This window comes from Crotalus tigris, unplaced genomic scaffold (genome assembly GCF_016545835.1).
Source record: "Crotalus tigris isolate CLP2741 ecotype Arizona unplaced genomic scaffold, ASM1654583v1 scf7180000023830.6690815, whole genome shotgun sequence".
In the NCBI taxonomy this organism is placed as follows: Eukaryota; Metazoa; Chordata; class Lepidosauria; order Squamata; family Viperidae; genus Crotalus; species Crotalus tigris.
The window spans coordinates 2,640,580-2,662,905 of NW_024100214.1; the positions used below are offsets into that span (position 1 = coordinate 2,640,580).

The 22,326-nt window shown below is 38.8% G+C and overlaps 1 protein-coding gene across 2 annotated transcripts in view; it reads left to right on the forward strand.

Annotated features, from left to right (window-relative positions):
• The window catches only part of WDR7 (WD repeat domain 7), a 206,132-nt gene that overhangs the window by 107,400 nt on the left and 76,406 nt on the right, over positions 1–22,326 (forward strand). For both annotated transcript variants that reach the window (XM_039322127.1, XM_039322128.1), the window contains one exon: positions 12,780–13,001. In XM_039322127.1, the coding sequence (XP_039178061.1) occupies positions 12,780–13,001 (222 nt within the window). The remainder of the gene's footprint in view (positions 1–12,779; positions 13,002–22,326) is intronic.

The following is a 22,326-nucleotide window of genomic DNA, read 5'->3' on the forward strand; positions in this document are numbered from 1 at the left end:
TGGACAGCCGTTTGTCCGAAATGGTATAGGGTTTCCTGCCTGAGCAGGGGGTTGGACTAGATGACCTCCAAGGTCCCTTCCAACTTTACTACTGCTACTATTATTATTATTCTACTTTCCTGTTGTCGTTTTTTGCTGCTGAGTCCTTCAAAAAACAGAATGCAGAGAGAAATCCAGGAAGAAAAAAGTCGCATCTCTCAGCCCAACTCACTTCCCAAGGTTGTTGTCATGGAGAAAATAGGAGGAGGAATTAATGCTATGTTCACCACCTTGAGTTACTTGTAAAATTAATAAAGCCAGGAATAAAAAAAAATCTAAATCAAACAACCAGTCCATCAATCAAAAAAAATCAAAATTATCTCTCCTACATTCCATCCATAGAACTAAGAAGAACTGAAAATTATATTTCCTTCCAGACATAGTTTTCTAATTGGAGCGTAGCACTGTGAACCAAAGCAGTGTATGAAACTTGAACATATTAAACCAACATGAGATGTTAAAATAAAATCAGTTTCATCCAAACATTCTGGAAAGAGTGATCTTATGTATAAGAACGAACATCTTGTGTATTGATGTTGTTTTTTCTTTAACTTTATTGACTAGACGATACAAAATAGAGGAAAGCAAACACAAATGCGCACAAAATAATGTATTTCACACATTCTGATATACGTGTTACATTTTTGTAACTACGGATGGTGGCCTTTATCAAGTAAACACGGTGAATGATGAAGTGCAGTTTTATCTCGAAAAGTAGCATAACAGGAATCTTAGCACTTCACAGATGACAAGACAGTAAACTTCCAATAGTTCAGGTCAGTGGATGGTGTTACATCTGTATAAATAATTAAAAGGCAAATAGCAATGCCTTTATGTAAACTTAATGCACTGAATCTCTGCTAAACTAATATCTAGGATTGGTACTTCCCAGTTCATCAGTGTTAAAAGTGGAAATAGAATGTGCTTTTTTTCTGAAAGATCAAAACATTACATTTTTGTGAGGAATAGGAAGAAGACAGATCAAACAGCCTTCAACCTATACAGCATGGAACAAATATCAATATCTCCTTTAATCATTTCATTTAGGAATACTTATTGCTTGATTGTAAGTATATACAGATGAAGTTGTACATGTAATCATAATAATCTGATCCAAAATAACAGTTTACATTTTCATAAAGCTCGTTTTGTGTAGCAAGCTTCTATATGATTCCTTTATCACTCATTATCGTAAGAATGACAACAAATGATTGAGTCCCAGAGGTGCTTTTTCAAAAGGACTTTCTTTGTTTTTGCCTGGTGAGGTTTCGCTTCTCATCCAAAAAGCTTCTTCAGTTCTGACTGAGTGATAGAGAATGGAAGGATTTATATTCATTGCAGTCATTTTGTCGTTAGCGCTGTTTCTGAGAATCGTTGAGGCTCTCCAAGTGGCCTCAACGACACTCAGAAAGAGTGCTAATGACCAGAAGACTGCAAGGAATATAAATTCTTCTATTCTCCTCCATCATTCAGTCAGAACTGATGAAACATCTTGGATAAGAAGCAAAACATCTTCAAGCAAAAACAAAGAAAGTCCAGTTGCCTTTTGGAAAAGCACTTTTGGGACAATCGTGACCTGAATAACTCCATAGACATGTAAATGATTGAGATTTGTCTTTATATTGTCTTCCATTTATTTTTTCTGAGTTGAAGTCTTCTAGCCAATTTTTTCTGCAGCATTGACAGTGACATCTAGATATCTGGTAATATCACCAAAAACTTTAATATTTAAGTCTATATGAATAATAGTTCCAAAATATCCTTAGAACGTGGAGATATAGCTGGATACAGATACAGATGATATGCACAGAGGATATAGAAATGGATTGCAGGGAATATTTTAAAACATTATAAAATACCCTTTATAGGAGAGAATGCTTTTTCTGTTTCGATGTCAGTGTTTCCTTCTATGTTTATTGATGAAATCTTTCAAAGTCTAGCTAACTTACCTCATTTTTGCAATCTACTTCATTTTTCCCTTTCATTGATATGCTCAATGAATGACACAGGAGACACTCTTTTTATAGGCTTAGAGACCCAAGGTAAGGTTATGACTGCAATAAAATATCTATCAAATGTGAATTGAATTCAGTTTATATCTGTTTACCGTTAAAATCCTATCTTGGCATTATAACATAGTAAAACGCATACACGAAACCAGGATAGGAAGTTTATCATTTTCCACATTACTGGTTTCATTTTTGCATGTTTTTCTTTTTCATTTGCCTTTGTTTTGTTTTTGGTGGGAAGAAGAAGAATGAAACCATAATACTTAGCATTATTTGTAGCTGTCCTTCGGGAGAGTTGGTCATGCAGGTAACCTGGCTCTTGCCATAGAGGACTTTAAAAATAATAACCAGCACTTTAATTGCACCCGGAAGGGGAATCTGAGAGTCAATGCAGCTCACAGAGTAGAGATGTTATGTTAAGGGTACCTAGGGGTACCCTTAATTGCACATACTGCCACATCCTGGACCAGATCTAGTTTCTAGGTGGTCTTCAAGGGTAGCCCCATGTAGAGTTCATTGCATTAATCCAAATAAGAGGTACCAAGGCATAAGTGACCATGAACAAGGCTTCCCAATCCAGGAAAAGGCACAGTTGGTGCACCAGACAAATCTGTGCAGAGACAGGCCTAGCCATGACTGTTACCTGATCCTCGAGCAAGAGCTGTGAACCTAGGACTCCCAAATTATGGACAAACCCAATCCCCATTCAGAGTCAGAGATGAAATAACATCTGGATCCAGGGGGACAATAACCTAGAACCAGTCTGTCTTGCCTGGGTTGAGACAAAGCTAATTCCTCCCCATCCAGACCCTTACAGCTTCCTAGTACACAGCTGGGCTAGCCACAGCATCACCTGCCTAGGTAGGGATAGAGATATATAATTAGGTATCATCAGCATATTGATAATACTGCACTCCATATGGACATATGACCTCCCTCAACAATTTCATTTAAATATCAAAAAAAAAGAGACAAAGGGGGGCACAGGTGCCTAGGGCTTGACTTCTTCCTTCCCACCAACACCAACTAAAACCTGCTGTGGAGGAAGAAAGAGAACCATCTTAACACAATGCCTTCCATTCCCAAACCTTGAAGCCAGTCCAGGATACCATGGTCAATGGTATCAAAAGACATTGAGAGATCCAGTAGGGCCAAAATGGCTGCACCACCTCCATCTCAAGTCCTTCAGAGCTCATCAACGAGTGCAACCAGGGCCCTGTCCAAGACTGCACCCAGGCTGAAAAGAGTCCAGATAATATGCTTCATCCAGGGCCCTTTCTAGCTATGTGCCAACCACCCTCCAACAGCCTTCCCCAAAAAGGGAAGATTGGAGACTGGAGGAAAGTTGTCTAATATTCTTGTGTGCAAGAATGGCCTCTTAAGAAGGAGGGATGCAGGTGGAACCACCCCTCTTGCAGAGAGGTATTAATCACTGCTTGGACATGCCACCTTCCGAAGGCTCAAACAGTCAGGAGGGGCATGGGTCCAAAATCAGGTGGCTGACCTCACAACCCCTGTTCACTTTCTCAAGAGTGACTGGCTCAAACTCCTCCCAGATAACAAGGCTGAGATGTGTCCTGTCACCTCCACAGGTATTGCCACAACAAAAGCAGTTATGAGAAGCCAGTTTCTTCAGAACTGAAGCTGAATAGTTAGTCACTTAACTAGTAAGCCTTGTGGTCTGAAACCAAAAACCTTACCTACTTAGATTCACAAAATGTATTTCTGTAATAACTGGTCTGGCATGTATAACTTTGTGTTTTTAATATCTAATAAAATGATAGTACCTCATTATATATCTAATAGCTGATGTGAAATATCTGGAGCAGTTCATCTCCCATAAAATAGCCTTTACCCTCATTTCAGGTGCATTGATTTCATTCCAGTTAAGCCTGTAAAACTTAATATGCCTTTTAATCATTTTATTGTAAGGTAGGATAAAATTAATTTTACACTGCAACTATGCAAAGCCAATTAACACATTTAACGTTATTTAGCAAAATGCTTTAAACTGTTACATTTATCCTTACCTTTTGATCGCTTTTCTATTACTTTTCACATGAAATACTCATTATTTTATAGCCTTTTAAACAGCTTTAACTGTTTCCAGACTTGGTTATTTTCCATTTTATTTTAAAACAGTTTATGAACAAAGGATACACATCTAATTTTGTAGCCCGTTCCTCTAAGAAATTACCCTTTTCTTTCAGTAGTAGGCATGCTTTGAAAACAAGGAACCAAAACATACAATTGTTTTTTTTAAGAAGGCAAAAAAATATATATATGAAGAAATCTGTCACTTCCATTTACTTTGCACATAGAAAATGTACTTTCTCTACAGCTTAAATGCAAGAACCTTCCCACTTCCTGGCGTAGCCTCTATTTTTCACATACAGCTATTTGAGGTTATTAATTTTCTCACTGTGATGGGGTGATCAACCGTCTTGTCAAGAAAATGGATCTCTGTGTCACCCTTTAGCATGATTAAATGGAGACACATCAGGGTGAGGAAATACCAAATTTTCATGAGACAAATGAAACTTATAGTGAGGACAACTTTTATAGACTTTATTTCATTTTTAAATGTTCCATTTGGCTGTTGGTTTATTTCTTGGTAAGGATTACCATTAATAGCATGTTCACACACAAATCTTTCTTAACAAGGTGAACAAAATTCTGTTTATAGATATCATGATACTAATTAGTATTTTTGAAATTTAGACTTAATTCTTTTTATTTTTTCATGCTGGTCTTTATAGGGCTAAATATTTCTCACTTTAAAGAGAATAATATAATATTGAAATTATTTCAGGGTTAATAGAATGGGGGAAATATGCAAAAAGATGTTATAATATCCTTCCTATATACAGGAGATATGTTATCTTTAGGGTTGTTTCCAAGCTTGTGTTTCTTTCTCTCCCTCTCTCTCCCACCCCTCCTCTCTCTCTCTCTTTCTCTCCTGCCTTTATTTTTTTTTTTATAAACAAGTCAAGGCAGTGAACATATTTAATGCTTCTTCTTTCTTTTAATTTTTCCACAACAAACCTATGAGGCGGGTTGAGCTGAGAGAGAGTGACCGGCCCAAAGTCACCCAGTTGGATTTCTATGCTGAGGCGGGACTTGAATTTACAGGCTTCTAGTTTCTAACCAAGTGCCTTAATCACTAGGTAGTCACAAAGTCTGTATCTCCACAAGCTGAGAGCCTACAGAACTGTGGTTATTCCTTCTCTCCTATACAGATGAGTCCTGGTCCTTTGTGCCAATGATGCATCAAAAAACTGGGGAAATTTCCCATGTACACTCTCCATTCCCTCCTTGGCATTTGTTAGCATGCAGTGTCTCTACCCTGGAGGTTTTGGATCATACAAAGTTCACCAGCATTGAGACTCTGATTATCAAGAACCCAGAGGTGGGTGGGACATGTCATCGGAATATCTGTACCTCACCAGCTGCTGTATGATGGTCTGGAGACTGGCAAGAGACCTCAGGTTGTCCACGCAAACATTGTGAAGGAAATTCTATGTCACTGGGATATCCAACCAAGGGAATTAGAAGCTGTGGCTGCTGATGGAATCCACTGATGAGCTCTTTGCTATGATACCTCCATTAGCTTTGAAGACAGGCACTGCCAGAAACTGATAGAAAAACCATGAGCAGTGTCACAGAATAGCATCCACAATTATTACAACAATGGATTTCCAAAGTTCCTATTGTGTTTGATTTTGCACTTTCTGCTGGGACTGAAGAGCCACCTTTGTGTCCACCAATAAACTGCACAACAGTGTGTCTTCTTCAAATGTGGAAGATTGACTATAAGATAGCTTGGAGGACCATGAAGGGTTAATGTTACAAACATTAAGTTAGGATTTCATTTTCCTTACCAGAAAACAAGACATTACATTCTGGAAGTGATTGCTTGAGCAGGGGTGTGCTATCCATTCTATTGTCCAACATCTTCTCTGGGCTGGTTGAGATGATCTCCTGTTTGTAGTGGAGAATCCCAAGATTGTGATTTTTGGCAACTTCAGTATTTATGACAATCTTGGAGCTTTCTCTGTGTTTCAGATGCTAACTACACCATTTTTTGTAATTATTGAGACTAAGTGTCTATGGCAGGGGTGTCAAACCAGATGTGTCATGGGCCAGATGTGTCATGCCAAAACCGCACCCACCCCATTGCCAGCAATGGAAAAAAAGTCACAATACGTCACAACACGTCATGTTTGACACCCCTGGTCTATGGAGATTCTCAGTCATCCAGGTCATGGTTGTCCCAACGGTGCTTTTTCAGGAGGCAACTGGACTTTCTCATTTTTCTTTGAAGATGTTTCACTTCTCATCCAAGAAGCTTCTTCATCTCTGACTGGATGGTGGGAAATGGAAGGATTTATATTCCTTGCAGACATCTGATCATTTGTATTCTTTTAGTCATTGAGGCCATTTGGAGGTTTATCTATGTCCTCAGAGTCACCTGAGTAGTGGAAATGTATGTGGAGCCTTCTTGGCTGCAGGATGTTTTCTGCCCTGTGTCCCTTTACTGTTGAAGACAGACACAGGCTGTTGGGGATTAACCTGTGTTATCTGTGTTGTTTGAATCAGAACCTTTCTGAATGGTTAGAAATCTGGCTGTCAATGTGACAGACTGGTTGGGTCCCAACTCAGAGAAGCAATGCAATGAATTTATGATGCTTTTATAGTCAAAGTTGCTCAAACCCATATCACTCTTGATGCCAAAATTAAAACAGATCTGGGAGATATTACTTTTTCCCTATAATTATAAAAAATGGTGTAGTTGGCATCTGAAACACAGAGAAAGATCAGTTCAGAGAAGATGTACTGTAGGAAGAATGCTAACCCATTGATCTTCTCGATCTTTCAGCAGTTTCTGATATTGTGGATGAGGTATCTTATTGGGTTGACTTTATGATGGGCACTGTGGTTTTATGCTTACCTACACTACTGGGAAACTTTTGTTCAGCCACCCTGGCAGTCTTTGAAGTTCCACAAGGTTCACTCTGGTCTCTGACGCTGATTAATATCTTTTTGAAGCTGCTAGTAAGAGAACATCTGGAGGTTTGGCATGATGTGTTATCAAATACAGGAAATGGCCAAGTTTGTTTTTTCCTTTTCACCCAAATCAGAAGAGGCAGTCAAACTACTGGATTAGTGCTTACAGGCTGTGACAAACTAGATGAGGGCTTAGGCTGAATCCCAAGAAGATGCTCTCTGTGATATCTGGAACTGGGATTAAACCAGTGCCATATGGGTGGTAGTCCCCTTATGAACCAGATACAGAATCAGAGCTGTTCATGGATGCCTGTGACACTTGTGCCTCTATGCAGCACTTATGCATAGCATCAATTGATGAGTCAACTTGGCCCAAAGGTGCTTTTCAAAAGGCAACTAGACTTTCTTTGTTTTTTTTTTCTTGAAGATGTTCCGCTGCTCAACCAAGAAGCTTTTTCAGTTCTAACTGAATGATGGAGAGGAATAGAAGGATTTATATTCCTTACAGTAATCTGATTATTAGCACTCTGAGAGTCATTGAGGCCACTTGGATATTTATCCTGCCCACGGGGTCACCTGAATCAGAGTGCAAATGGGTATGGAATCTTCTTGGAACAGAGAAGTCCAGATTCTGGACGGAGGATCACTAGTTTGAAAGAGGGGTCAAAGAGAACATCTACATTAAAACTGAACAACCCTCTTTCAACAGAGGGGGGGGATACGACACCCTCTATCTCCTGTTTACAACACAGTCCTTTGAGCAGTTCCAAGAAGGTTTTTTAAAAACCATTTTTAGTTAAAGATAGCCTGATCTTGGCAGTGCATGCTCCGGTAATCTTTGGATTGGATTACTGTAATGCATTGCTGTATGGGGCTACTCTTGAAGACCATTTGGAGATAAACAACTAGTTTAGAACAGTATGGCCAGAATGGTATATGGGCCTTTAGGACAGAAATGATTACTCTAGACTTAACATTCTAGATTTCAGAAAGGTATTTGCTCTCAGTCTTTGAACTGTCCATCTGTCATTCTAATGGAGAGATTGATCATTATGATTCCATGTGAGCAAGGTGTAATTTGTCATTTAAAAACTTTAGAATAGAATAGAGCTGGAAGAGACCATGGAGGTCTTCTAGTCCAACCCCCTGCTCAAACAGGAGAACCTATACCATCTCAGACAAGTGACTGTCTAGTCTCTTCTTAAAAACCTCCAATGATGGAGCACCCACAATTTCTGAAGGCAAGCTGTTCCACTGGTTAATTGTCCTCACTTCCTGTTAGCAAGTTTCTCCTTAATTCCAGGTTGCTTCTCTCTTTGATCAGTTTCCAAATATTGTTTCTTGTCCAGCCCTCTGGTGGTTTGGAGAATAATTTGACCCCCTCTGCTTTGTGGCAACCTCTCAAATACTGGAATACTTCTATCATGTCTTCCCTATTTTTTCTTCTCTTTAGACTAGCCAAAGCCAAGTTCTGCAAATGTTCTTCATATGTTTTAGTCTCCAGGCCTTTGATCATCTTAATTGCTCTTCTCTGAATTTTTTCCAAAGTCTCAATATCTTTTTTATAGTATGGTGACCAAAACTGGTTGCTGTATTTCAGATGTGGTCTTACTAGGATTTTATAAAGTGGTACTAATACTTCACGTGATCTTGATTCTATACCTCTGTTTATACAACCCAGGATTGTATTAGCTTTTTTGGCTGCGGTTGCTGCACACTGCTGGCTCATAGTCAAGTGATCATCCACTAGGACTCCAAGGTCCCTCTCACCGTTACTGTTTTTGAGCCAGGTCTCGCCAAATCTGTACTTATAACTTTGATTTTTCCTGCCTAAATATAAAACTTTGCTTTTCTCCACATTAAAGTTCATTTTGTTGAGTAAGGTCCATTGTTCAAGTTTGTCAAGATCTTTTTGGATCCTGAGCTTGTCTTCTTGGGGGTTCGCTGTTCCTGCCAGTTTAGTGTCATCTACAAATTTGATGAGTTCCCCTTCTATTCCTTCATCTAAGTCATTTATGAAGATAGCTTAACCAGTTTTACATATCTTTTGTCATTTATATCTATATTCTGTTTTCTTAAGGATTTCCTTTTTTTTCTCTACTTTCGTTATTTGGAGGAAGAAATTGTTTTCTGTGTGCTGTGTGTTTTTATTTCCCTTTTGTTTTAAAAATAAAAACAATATAGTATGTGGGTTGGAAGAGGTGCAACATTACCGCTGCTCTTTTAGTCTGTTGGTGCTCAGGATATACCCAGTCCACTTTAAAATGCTGGTGCTGCTTCTTACAGAGTCCTACATAGCTTTAAACCTGGATTTCTGTCCCAGTAATAATCACATGGCAGCCAGAGAGCTGCTGGGGAAGGCATTTTGATGGCCCTGGCTGTACAAATTTATATATCCATCAATAGCAGATTTTTAAAAAAAATTAATTTCCAATTTCTGTGAGAAAGCTCCCCTCCTCTTGGACTTTTGGAAAACTCTAAAGACCCTGACATTCCCCAAAACATGAGTAGTTCACTAGCTGACTTTAAATGTTTCCAGAATCATTGGGATGTTTATATTTTAGTAATAATGTAATGCTTTAATATTATTTTAATTTTGAAACCGTCCTGAAAACTTGAGGGTGGAAGGACATGATATAAATCCAAATAAATAAACTACAAAGTGCCTTGTAAAGGGTGGTTCATGTATTGGGCTTGATTAGTGCTAATCTGAAAAGTAAATAGCTCATTAAAACAAACCGCAAGCCTTTGACAGCAACGTGATCATTTTTGTAAGCACATCACCGTCTTTACATTCATCTGTTTTACAGTTTTTAATTGTTAATATGTTTGAACACCACCCAGAGTCCCATTTTGCGGGATGGGTGGCGATGTAAATCTAATTAAAAAAAATAAGATTGTAAGCTTTGTATGTTGGAAAAAGATCCATAGTTGATTTAAAAAAAAATAGTAACTTCTTTCTTAGGGTGGTGAAAATAGTATTGGCAAGCTGATTTTGGCGTCTGATTTCTGGACACAGTGGAATATCTGGGCAATATTGTCTCCTAAGGGTTAACTGGAGGTGGCTTGAGTCAAACAAAAGGAAGATCAGCAAGAGTTTTGCTTTCTGTTTTTGAAGGGGATGGGAGTTTGCCAAGAGTCTCCCGTTGTTTAATTTCCTTCTGGAAGCAGCCCAAGTGTGGGGCTCTCCCCCCCCTTTTTTTTTCTTTTCTTTCCACAGTGACCATTGCAGAGGCTGAGCTGCTGGGGTCAAAGCCTCCTCTATTGATCAGTATCCCTGCAGTCTCCAGCTCCAGCATCTGCTTCATTGGCTTCTTTCAGTGCCTGCTTCAGTACATTAGAATAGAAATCCATAACCAGAGCTGTGCTCATCCGAGCAGGGGAAGAAACTAAATTAAATGGTATAAAACAATCTTGGATCAGGAGTTTGCGCCAATTCATCTTGATCTGAGATGTCACACCGGGGCTCTCTTGTCTGAGCACCTGGGCTAGGAGGCAGCCATAGTGAAAATAGATGGAGCTGTGATCATTCATTTGTCAGCTAAGGAGCTTGGCAGCAGTTAGCAATTCCCTTCTGCAGAGGTCAGCTGACAGAACAATCACTGCAACTGCAGAATGGAGCTTTCCTTTGAACTATTGTTATGGAGCGTGCTTCTTGGGGGGGGGGAGCTTGAGGGAGAGGAGAGGGAAACAGACTTTTCTTCCAGAGAGAAAATTAATGTAGGCAAAGCCCCCCCCTTTTGCAGTATAGCTTGCATTCTGCCGCTGAAATCATATATACAAATGGTTGATGATTAAAATGGTTATGTAACACTTAGTGTAGATTCCCGTCTTCATTCCTCTCTGGTAGAAGGTAACTATTGATTTTTCTTCGCACTTTCCTCCTTAAAGATCACCTTCCCTTCCGTTTCTCAGAGTATAATGCAATCACACTACCAGAGCTAGAACTGAAGTAGGAACCGTTTCCCCCCCCCCCCCAAACCAACATTTTAATGCTAGTCTTTTCAAGGGAAACAGAAAGGGAGGGAGGGATTGCCATAGCTTGATAATAACACAGCAGATGCTTTTCCTGTTAATTCACAAATTTTTAATCTTCCGCTGCTGGCAATTCTTTTAGGGAAGCCTTTGCTATTTTCTGACTTCCCTCAGATTTACCACAAAGCAGTAGGAAGAAGCGAGGGGTTTTTTTTTCTTCATATAAAGCTGATGAAAATATACTGAAAATGTACTCTTGGCAAATGGATGGAAATATAAATTTCTCTTCAATACAGTTTCCAAGTTAATTTTGAAACCAGGGTCTTTGTAGCAAACTCAATATACCACGGCCAGCGCACTTCCACTGAAGCAAAGAACTGACACAGTTACTCTGCTACAAGAAGCATGCGCTATTTTAGACCTGGGGCAGGTGCAGCTTTTGAACCCCTTTTATACATTCCCCTCTGGCCATAAATTCTGAAAATTAAAAGGATAATTTCTTTCCAAGTTCAGGTAGAGAGAAGCCACAAATATTGGAAATTAGGCTTAGCATAGTTTTTTTTTAAGGGAAAGCAAGAGGGTACAGAATTATTTGTAGGGTCATTAGCTATCCAAGTGGCTGATTTAATTACATTGTCACTTCCATGGGAGATGGGATGGCTTTTTTTAATGGTTTCATTACATGGTCGACCTTTTAAATTTTGTAAATGTTGGAGCCTCGTAGTCACAACACATAGTGGGTTGGGTGACTAAATAAATTTGTTTAATAAATAAAATAGCAATAGCACTTAGACTTATATTCCTTACATAGGCTTCCCAGTGCTTTACAGCCCTCTCTAAGTGGTTACAGAGTCATGTATTGCCCCCGACAATCAGGGTCTTCATTTTACCGACTTTAGAAGGATGGAAGGCTGAGTCAACCTTGAGCCAGTGAGAATCGAACTGCTGGCAGTCAGCAGAATTAGCCCGCAATAGTGCATTCTGATCACTGCACCACGACAACTCAATGGTGTAAAGGAAAAATAATCTTTCAATATAACAGAATGACAACGTTGGAAGGAACCTTGGAGGCTTCTAGTCTTCTAGTCCAATCCACTGCTCAAGCAGGAAATCCTATATAATTTTCAGAATTACTGGTATCAAAACCATTTCAGCAGTGTTGGGATTCAAATACGTGAACAACCAGTTCTCTGTGTGGATGCCACTTCCGGAAGTCCATTCTGGGCCTGGGCAACAAAAAATTAGCTAACGGTTCTGCCGAAGTGGCACGAACCAGCTGAATCCCACCACTGCATTTCAGGTAGTCCTCAACTTATAACCATTCATTTAATGAATGTTCAAAGTTACAGGGGCGCTAAAAAAAAGACTTATGACTGTTTTTCACACTTAAAACTGTTGTCCCCACAGTCACATGATCAGAATTTGGACACTTGGCAACTGGCATGTTTTTATGACAGTTGCAGTGTCCCAAGGTCATGTGATCACCTTTTGTGGCCTTCTGACAAGTAAAATCAATGGGGGAGCCAGATTCACTTAACAACCGTGCTACTGACTTAGCTTACAAACTGCAGGGATTCACTTAACAACTGTGACAAGAAAAATTGTAAAAGGGGACAAAACTCACTGAACCGTCCTGCTTAGCAATGGAAATGTTGGGCTCAATTGTGGTTATAAGTTGAGGACTACTTATAATTTCTAATGAAGCAGATAGCTGTTTAATCATCATGTCCTTATGCGTTTGTATTACAGGTACTCTGTCTGGACTTCCACAAATTAAAAAAATAACTTTGTCATATGAAGAGAGACGAAAACAAGCTACCGCTATTGTTCTACTAGGAGTAATTGGAGCAGAGTTTGGAGCAGAAATAGAACCCCCAAAGTTGCTAACTAGACCACGCAGTTCTAGTCAAATTCCAGAAGGTTTCGGCTCAACAAGTGGCGGATCCAACTATTCCTTGGCAAGGCATACCTGTAAGTTATTTTCTTCTTTTCCTCCACTTTAACACAACTGTTGTATTGAAAGTTCATTAATCCCATATATTTATAATGTATATAATATGGCCCAGTTCAGCTAGAAAGGAAAGCAAATGTCAGAGCTGCCTCAGCTTGGGCTTCTAAGTAAAAACCATCCTTGCCTCCATTGGTTGAGAAAGGGATAGTTTACTAGAAGTCAAGTGAAATACAGTAATGCAAAGCCAGGACTAAATGTTTGCACGTAATTTTTTTCCCAGTTAACTCTCCTCCCTTCGTCCCTTGTCATTGTTTGTCTCTTATTGTCTCTCAATTTTAAAAGATATATTTTGGAAACAGTCACCCTACAGATCGGCATTCTGCTCCCAGGGAAATGACCTTGGAAACTTTCTCCCAAGCCTTTGCCCTTCCTTGCAGCCTCCCTCCAGGGTTCGTGGTAGACCAGTGGTTCTCAACCTTTTTAATGCCACGACCCCCAACCAGTCGTAAGTCGAGGACTAAACTAGTCATAAGTTGAGGACTATCCAACCAATCGTAAGTCGAGGACTTTCCCTGCCCGGGAGTGCCGCACATGCGCGGTGCCGCCCCCTGCGCCAGCCGAGGTGTAGCTGGCAAGCAGCAGAGATGGAGCAGGCCGACCACCGGCTGGGCCACCAGCTGGCCCAGCCCAAGGGAGGTAAGGCACCTGCCGGAAAAGGGAAAAAAATGGTGGACAGCCTTGCTTGGCGATCCCTGTGAAATGGTCAATCGACCCCAAATGGGGTCGCGACCCATAGGTTGAGAACCGCTGTGGTAGACTGACAGTGAGATAGCAGTTCTGACAACAATATAATACAAGAGTGCAGTGCTACGCTACACTACAGTACTACACTACACTACACTGCACTGCACTACACTACACTACACTACACTACACTACACTACACTACACTACACTACACTACACTACTATACTATACTATACTATACTATACTATACTATACTATACTATACTATACTATACTATACTATACTATACTATACTATACTATTTCTCTTTTCACCCCAGTGGGTGGTCTATGTCTTCCTCAATTTGTCAGAGGCTTGGAAATTTCAGAGTTCTGCACAGTATCTTAGCTGCAGCTACTACTGCACTGTTCTGGACAGAGAGCTAGGATATTGTTCATGGGATCTGTTGAAGCCTCCCAGATTAGGGGTTACATCCCGGTGGTATATAAAGTGGTCCCAGTGGTATATAAAGTGGTCCCAGTGTGTGTGTGTGTGTGTGTGTGTGTGTGTGTGTGTGTGTGTACATATTTATATGACCAAAGTGGTCCCAATGGTGATATATATTGTGTGTATCCCCAGTATGAAAACAAACAAGAGTCTTTCATCTTCACTCTTTAATTCATGCTGTGGAGGAGGAAATGGAAAATAAAAGTTAGATTTCCAAGTAATGAAATCTCCAGTGTTTTCATACTAATGGATCCTATTTTCTTTAAACTATTGTAGATGAAACTGAGACAGGATTCTGGCTTTATCCTTAGCAATCATAATTTAAGCAAGCCACCATTTCCTGAGATTCAGTGGTACAAGAAACTATAACAGTTAAAAAATATGCTTATAATTATGTCCCAAATGAACTGAAGAAGCTTCTTGAATGAAAAGCGAAATGTCTTCAAGGAAAAACAAAGTCAGTTGCATTTTGAAAAAGCGCCTTTGGGACAACCATGACTGAGAATCTCCATAGACATTTCTCTTACAGTTATGGTCAACTCTGTTCTGAAATATTTGCATTGTCCTATGGGAGGTGACAATATCTAGTCAGCTTGGCTATTCTTGGAGAAACTGAGCAAGTTTGGACCTGGTTGATACTTGATTTGCAGACCATCAAGAAATGTCAGGATTGTAGATCAAACTGACAAATAAAAAAAAACATCCCAGAAGAAATAGTGGCAAACTACTTCTGAAGTAACTAGAAATTATAGTAATCAGAAATTGACATGAGATTCTTTACCTTTTGAAATATTCAGTATGAATAAAATACTCAGATTCAGATTTATGAGATTGGTACAGCTGAATCGGACTGTTAAATGTCACAGATTATCTTTGCTACTTAAAGATAAATATTACTCCTACATTGATGTTTAAGGAACTTTTTTATGGCTGGAAAAGAAATTTTAGGTTGAAGAGAGGAAAAATATACATAATAAATTTCAGACTTGCCCATTGCACATATTAAAGTTGATTAGCAAAAACATGTTATATTTTAAGAACAGTTTTTGAAGTAACATCATGAGGGTATACTGCAAAAAGACTATGTTCAAACAAAAGGAAACAAATACCTTTTTGTAAGGGCACAAAGCTTCATTACTCTCTTCCTGATGTTCTGTTATTGTTTGGGGGAAAGTGTTTGCATATAACCAATGTAATTACTAAGATTCTGGCCATGTTGCATTAAAGTTTGATACCTATATATTATCCAAAGTGATGTTTGGAACCATGAAGAAGATATGAGAGAAAAAACTAAGAAACACTTTTTAAAATTAAAACATACAGGTTTTCACACCTGAATAATAAATCTCTAATCCTCATAAACATCTGTGACTTGAAACCATTGAAGCACTATTTTCTTGGAACCATTCTCCAGAGAATATTTAATAACATCAGTTCCCAATCATGGCCTTCATTTGGACCATAACAACAATAGACAAGAATGTCCACCCCACCTCCAGTTTATACCAGCAGGTCTCATATTCGATAAAAGTGCCATTGAAGGCTCACCATATTGCCCGATCTCACACAGTTGGACTGTTATAATTCACTGAAATAGATTTGAGGCAGGAATGTCAAAAACGTACAAGATTTGATGATGATCTGAGATTTTTGGCCATTTAAAAATAATTATTGAATCACAATGGCTCTGCTTCTTTATAATACTATATTAAATGAAAAAGGTGAGAGACTTAACTCCATCTTTTTGATCCAACGTATACTTTTGGTTTTCAAAATTCTGTTCATAAGGGCAAATCTATAATCAGAGTTGTACCACTAAATTTGTTGGAATTTAGCACTTTTCATTATTACTATCATATTTTTACTATTAATTGTAGTTCTTTGAGAGACAAAATATTGTCTGTCTGTAATCAAGTTTTTTGTCCTTTCCCCTTGGGTATTGCTCCCTTATATGGCAGAATATTGGTGAATTCTGGATAATGTTCATATTAGATTATGCTCATTCCCATAGACAGGTTCCATGCATATTTGACTGCTCAATCTTATTGCTAAGGGTTGCTAAGAATTGGGAAGCAAACAGATGCTTGGAAATAAATTTAACACTTACAGATGATTAAAATCCTGATCAGAAATTTAGACTTAATTAAACAAGGTAAATAGTCATTTTTTTTACCATTTTTATTCCACATTTGTCATATTTGATAGTTCATGTCCTATAACAATTGACTTCCTATTTGCTTACCAAGGTGGATATATATGGGGGATTTTTTTCCTCATGAACCTCTGATATGTACTGTATATCTGGATTGTTCTGGATTCTGGAAGTCCAGATTTTTATGAACCACTAATATGTTGTTCAGTGACCGAACAAAATATTTAACTATTAAACCCAGATTTGTTCACTTTTTTGAAGTCAGTTCTCAGAGTTGTTTGCAAACGAATAGAAGTGTATGTTATGTTAATTGAGAATACCTTAATCACTTCAACTGGAATGGTTAGTAATTAAACTATTGAACAGCTCTTGCCCTCCTATCTCATTGAAAGTGTATAGAATTTAAGGAAATGAAATCTTCTGTATAGCTGCTGCTTGCTTTGTCTAGGAAAAAATATATTTATTTTTTCATTCAGCCCCTGAAGCCAGTGGGCTTCATTAACGAATTACTGGTAACTCAGTTGGTGACTTGATATATGATAGAAACGACTGGTGTTTTTTTTAAAAAAATAATTTCTATGTGCTTGCTTGCTCACAACACTTTTGTTTTTGTTTTTGCAAATGCCCAGCAGTGACAATCCACCAAAATTAAATTAATGACCAAATGAAGTAGAGGACTTTGAAGCTGTTCAGGTGCTACATCATCATTATTTAATAGACACTGCTGGGTAGTTGAAATATTCTTCCATGTCACATCAGGAAGTAGACTAGGCTACAAATCCCCTTTATAGGATATAGAAACTTTTCTGTGAATTTAGAACCACAGAATTAGACCAGTAGTATATGGTCTAATGTAGAAAGCATCCACAGAGTTACAAGGAAAAAAAATGTAGCCCACATGATCAGTGATCCCTGTTTGGATTGGGAGAAACTGTCTCTGACTCAGCCGTGCCAAGACTAAAGGTGTTTGACCCACCCAGATCTGGGGATATTCTGTGGATATTCCCTATTCAGGGTAGTGTCATCAGCAAAGAGAAGATTATTGATGCTTTTTCCTCCAGTTTTAAAACCAAATTCATATTCTCCCAATCTAGCCTTCCTCAGTACAGTCAGTACTTCAAAACTGCTTCAAAATTGGTCAAATTCTGTACCAATGCACTTTGAAGCAAAACTCTTGTCCCAGTATGCATCTTTCTCCTGGTATTCGATGAGCAAGGTAGTACTTGATAGCATTGGCTTCCTCGTGACTCACTATTCCTTCTGGCCAAAATAAACAGTCACATGGTAAATCATATGGTTTGCTCTGTATTCATTTTTAGTACTCATCACACCTCCCAGAACAAATTAACGACAAGTACTGAGGGCCACTATATATATTCATTATATGGGTTGAATAAGTATGGAGAGACTAAACCAGCGGTTCTCAACCTATGGGTCGTGGCCCCATTTGGGGTCGATCGACCATTTCACGGGGGTCGCCAAGCAAGGCTGTCCGCCATTTTTTCCCCTTTTCCGGTGAGTGCCTTACCTCCTTTGGGCTGGGCCAGCTGGTGGCCCAGCCAGTGGTCGGCCTGCTCTGTCTCTGCCGCTTGCCAGCTACGCCTCGGCCGGTGCAGGGGGCAGCACCACGCATGCACGGCGTTCCCGGGCAGGAAAAGTCCTCGACCTACGACCAGTTGCGCGGCGCTCCCGGGCAGGAAAAGTCCTCGACTTACGACTGGTTTAGTCCTTGACTTATGACCGATTGGGGGTCGCGGCATTAAAAAGGTTGAGAACCACTGGACTAAATAATCCCTTGTCACTTGCAAAACTTGTGCCGATCACTTTCACTTATCCAATCATTGGCTTCCTATCTGATATATAGGTTTCACATAAAGGCAATGGGATGTTTTGTGCTTCCCATTTTCCTAATGAGATTCCACAACCTGACATGGATCAGTACATCTGAAGTCCTTTCTATAATTGATCAAGCACATATTAATTTCTTTTTGGTATCCTTTGGCTTTCTCAATTGTCCATTGTGTATCAGCAATAGTGTGTCTTGCTCCTCAGTCATTTCTAAAATTAGCTTGAACATTTGGCCTCTCCCTTTTCATCTAGAGTTCTGATCCACATTGATGATCCTAAGAATTATTTAGCCAGAACATAATATTAGAATGTTATACAATGGTTTACATACCCTGATAAGTTTCTTTTCTTTTATTTCATGGTATCATTTTCTACAGTTGCTAGCATAATTTGGTTACAGCCTTTGCTGTTCAATGTTTCATATCTTGCTGGCTTTATCAGTGTACATTACATCAATTGCTAAAATAATTTTACTTGATAATGATTGGAATGATGCTTAAACTTCATCTTCTAATATTGGAGGTTCTTGTAAATAAGGATATTTTCTAGGGTATCTTGAATATTGTATATCATCTTCCTGTACTTTGCAGTGTGATCTACTGTTTAGCAGAGGCCTCCAACCTTTGGGGCACCAGAGACCGGTTTTGTGGAGAAAGATTTTTCCATGGACCAGAGAGGGTGTGGTTTCGTGTGCTACCTATATCCCGCAGATGCAGCTTTGCTTGTTTCCGTGGCCCGGTTGCTGGCATGCCATGGCCCGGTGCTGGACCACAGACTGGGGGTTGGGGACCCCTGCTGTATAGTACATGCCTATTTACTTTAGCTGGGCAATTTTTCACACCTTGGGTGAATTTGCTGGGATTATATACTCTTGGCCCATATTTCCTGCATCCTTTACCTCCCAAACACATCCTTCTGGCCCAGCACTTGGGAGGATGAGAGTCTACTTTGCTGATTATTTCTATCTTGACTGATATGCAATAAGCACAAAGTTCCACACAGCATAGGAATAAAAAAATACTTTTCTGGTAGGCCATTGAGTGGTTCATAAACTCATTTGGTGTCTGTTTGTTTGGGTTTTTAAATTTTCATTAATTGTCCCCTAAATACTCCAATATCTCCATTTCTAGTGATTAAGGCATTAGGCTAAAAATCCGGAGACTATGAATTCTAGCCCCATTTTAGGCATGAAAAGTTGGCTGAGTGACTTTGGGCCAGTCACTCTCTCTCAGCACAATGTACCTCACAGGATTGTTGTTGTGGAGAAAACAGGAAGCAGGAGGAGATATAACTTAGGTATACTTGGTGCCTAAGTAACTTATAAAAATAATAAGACAAGAAAAGTAACTTTTTTAAAAAATATATTCTTATTTTTTAGTAAGTCACCTAGAGCTGTTTTGGTAATTGAAGACATTCCCCCCAAAATAAAATCCCAAATAAAGGAAGGGAGCACTTTATTAAAGACTTATTCTTGAGTATAAATTGAGTACAACTTGCAGTATTTCTCCCAAGAACTCCTCCATTGCAACAGCTTCCATGATAGATGGCCTTCCAGCTTCAGTTTAAACAGTGAAAGAGAGTCTGCCACCTCTCAAAATAGTTGGTTCCATTGTTGAATGATGTAATCTACCACCTTGCAATTTAAATCTATTTCTTGTTTGGCCTTCTGGAACAATATTGAACATGTCTGCTCCTTCTTCCACACCACAGGCCATCAGATACTCAAGAAAGTTTACATATCTTTCCACAAATGTCTCCAGGCTAAACGTATCCAATTGTTCCTTATATTTTTTTTTTCCCTATTGGGATCCTTGTCGGTTTGGTTGTGTGCCACAGTACATGATTCTAGTTGGTCAGTGCTTTTCCTATAATGTGATGTTCAGAATTAGTCTCAGCATTCTTGTGTGATTTGACCAATACAGAATAGACCAAACAATGACTTCCCTTAATCTGACATTACTGTTTACTTTTATTGATGCACCCTAAGACTGCATTTTCTTTTTCTTTTTTGGCAGCTGCTTGCAAAAAAAAAAAAGGTAGACTTTTTTTATTAAGTTCTTCTGAGGAGTTTTCTGCATGTTCACATAATCAGACTACTTTTCTACAGTTCTGGGATGATGAAACTATAGCCTAGATGAGTAGAGAGTGTGCTGTTGCTTGGTGTCATACTGAGCACCCTGAACAGTAAATTGAATAGGAATTCCAAGGGATGATCCTCTTGTTGACTTTTGAGAGATTGACTATAAAAGATATAAGTTCTGGGAAAGATTGCTTCTTCAGGACAGAGTAGCATTTTCAGTTAAAAATCCCTTTATTGTCACGTCCTATTCCATATTAATTCAGTTCTCATCTTTGAAATGGGTAAAGTATATTTTGTTGTGGGGTAGAATATGCCCAGTACTATGCCAACCAACAGGTTTTCAGTCTTTACAGAATCTTAAATACACCAAACATAAGCATTATTTGCTTTATTCAACTTAATTATGCCAGTACTGTTTTGTTTAGTGTAAACTGTTACCCATTCCTGTTTTAAACCATTACTTATATCTTACAGGTGAAGACCATTAATTAAATAAACCATGATTAAATAGACCATGGCTAAACAAATCAGGTTTTGATTAAATAAACTATTAATCAAACCATGTGTGATTCCAATCATTTTATCAGCTATGTTAGATTCAGCTCTAATGTGCCCAATCAGCTGACCAATGGGTATGATGGTTATGAACTTATAGAAAGGGAAAGTAAGCATACCAGAGAGCAGGAGTTTTAGGAATGCTCCTTTATACTTTTTAAACATTTAAAACCTTAAACTCCTTTAAAACTTTAAACTCCTTTAAACATTTTCTAAAGATGAAGTAATTTATAATAATAAAATAGTAGTATCAAGATATGAAGATAGAATTTGAATATTTATGACCTAAACCAGCCATAGTGGTTCCATGGCACACTGGATGCCATACCAAAAATATCCTGGATAGCACTTAGAAAATCTGCACACTGACAACATTTCCATCAGTCAATTGATAAAAGCCACAACTGCTTGGATCCTCATATATATTTTGTCAATATATTATGACATCCTAGGTTCTTGGGAAGAACTCAGTTCATGTACAGGCCAACACCAGCTAAAGAACTGGCAGCTTGTGACTTCACATTATATTATTATTATTATTATTATTATTATTATTATTATTAATAATAATAATAATAATAATAGCTGGAATAATGGACTGGACTCAAGCAGAACTAAAAGCAATGGATAGGTAGACCAGAAAAATAACGACAATGAATCATGCCCTTCATCCACGCAGTGACACTGATAGACTTTATCTACCAAGGCAAATAGGTGGGCGTGGAATGCTACAAGTACATCAGATGGTGGAAGAAGAAAAAATGGCTTTGGAAGAATATCTGAAGAACAATGATGAAGATGCACTGAAATTAGTATATCAGGAAGGCTTACTAACTACTGGAGAGACCAAACTGGCCTACAAAAAAGACCAAATGAAGAACAGAATAAAGGCATGGGAAGACAAAGCACTACATGGCCTATACATGAAAAAAATAGCTGGGAAAGCAGATAATAATAAAACCTAGCAATGGCTAAGAGCAGGAAAATTGAAGAAAGAGACCGAGGGACTAATTCTGGCTGCACAAGACCAAGCCTTAAGGACAAATGCATACAAAGTCAAAATTGAGAAGACAGCAACAGACAGTAAGTGCCGCCTATGCAAAGAAGCTGAAGAAACAGTGGACCACTTGGTAAGCTGTTGCAAGAAGATTGCACAGACTGATTACAAGCAGCGGCATGACAAAGTAGCAACAATGGTGCATTGGAAGATCTGCAAAAATTATCATTTGCCTGTAAGCAAAAACTGGTGGGATCATAAAATAGAGAAAGTCATAGAAAATGATAAAATTAAACTGCTCTGGGACTTCAGAATTCAAACAGACAAGCACCTGCAACATAACACCCCAGACTTAACAATTGTCGATAAGAAAGACAAAAAAGTCTGGATAGTGGATGTGGCAGTGCCTGGAGATAGCAGAATAGAAGAGAAAGAACTGGAGAAGATAACAAAATACAAAGACCTACAAATAGAAAT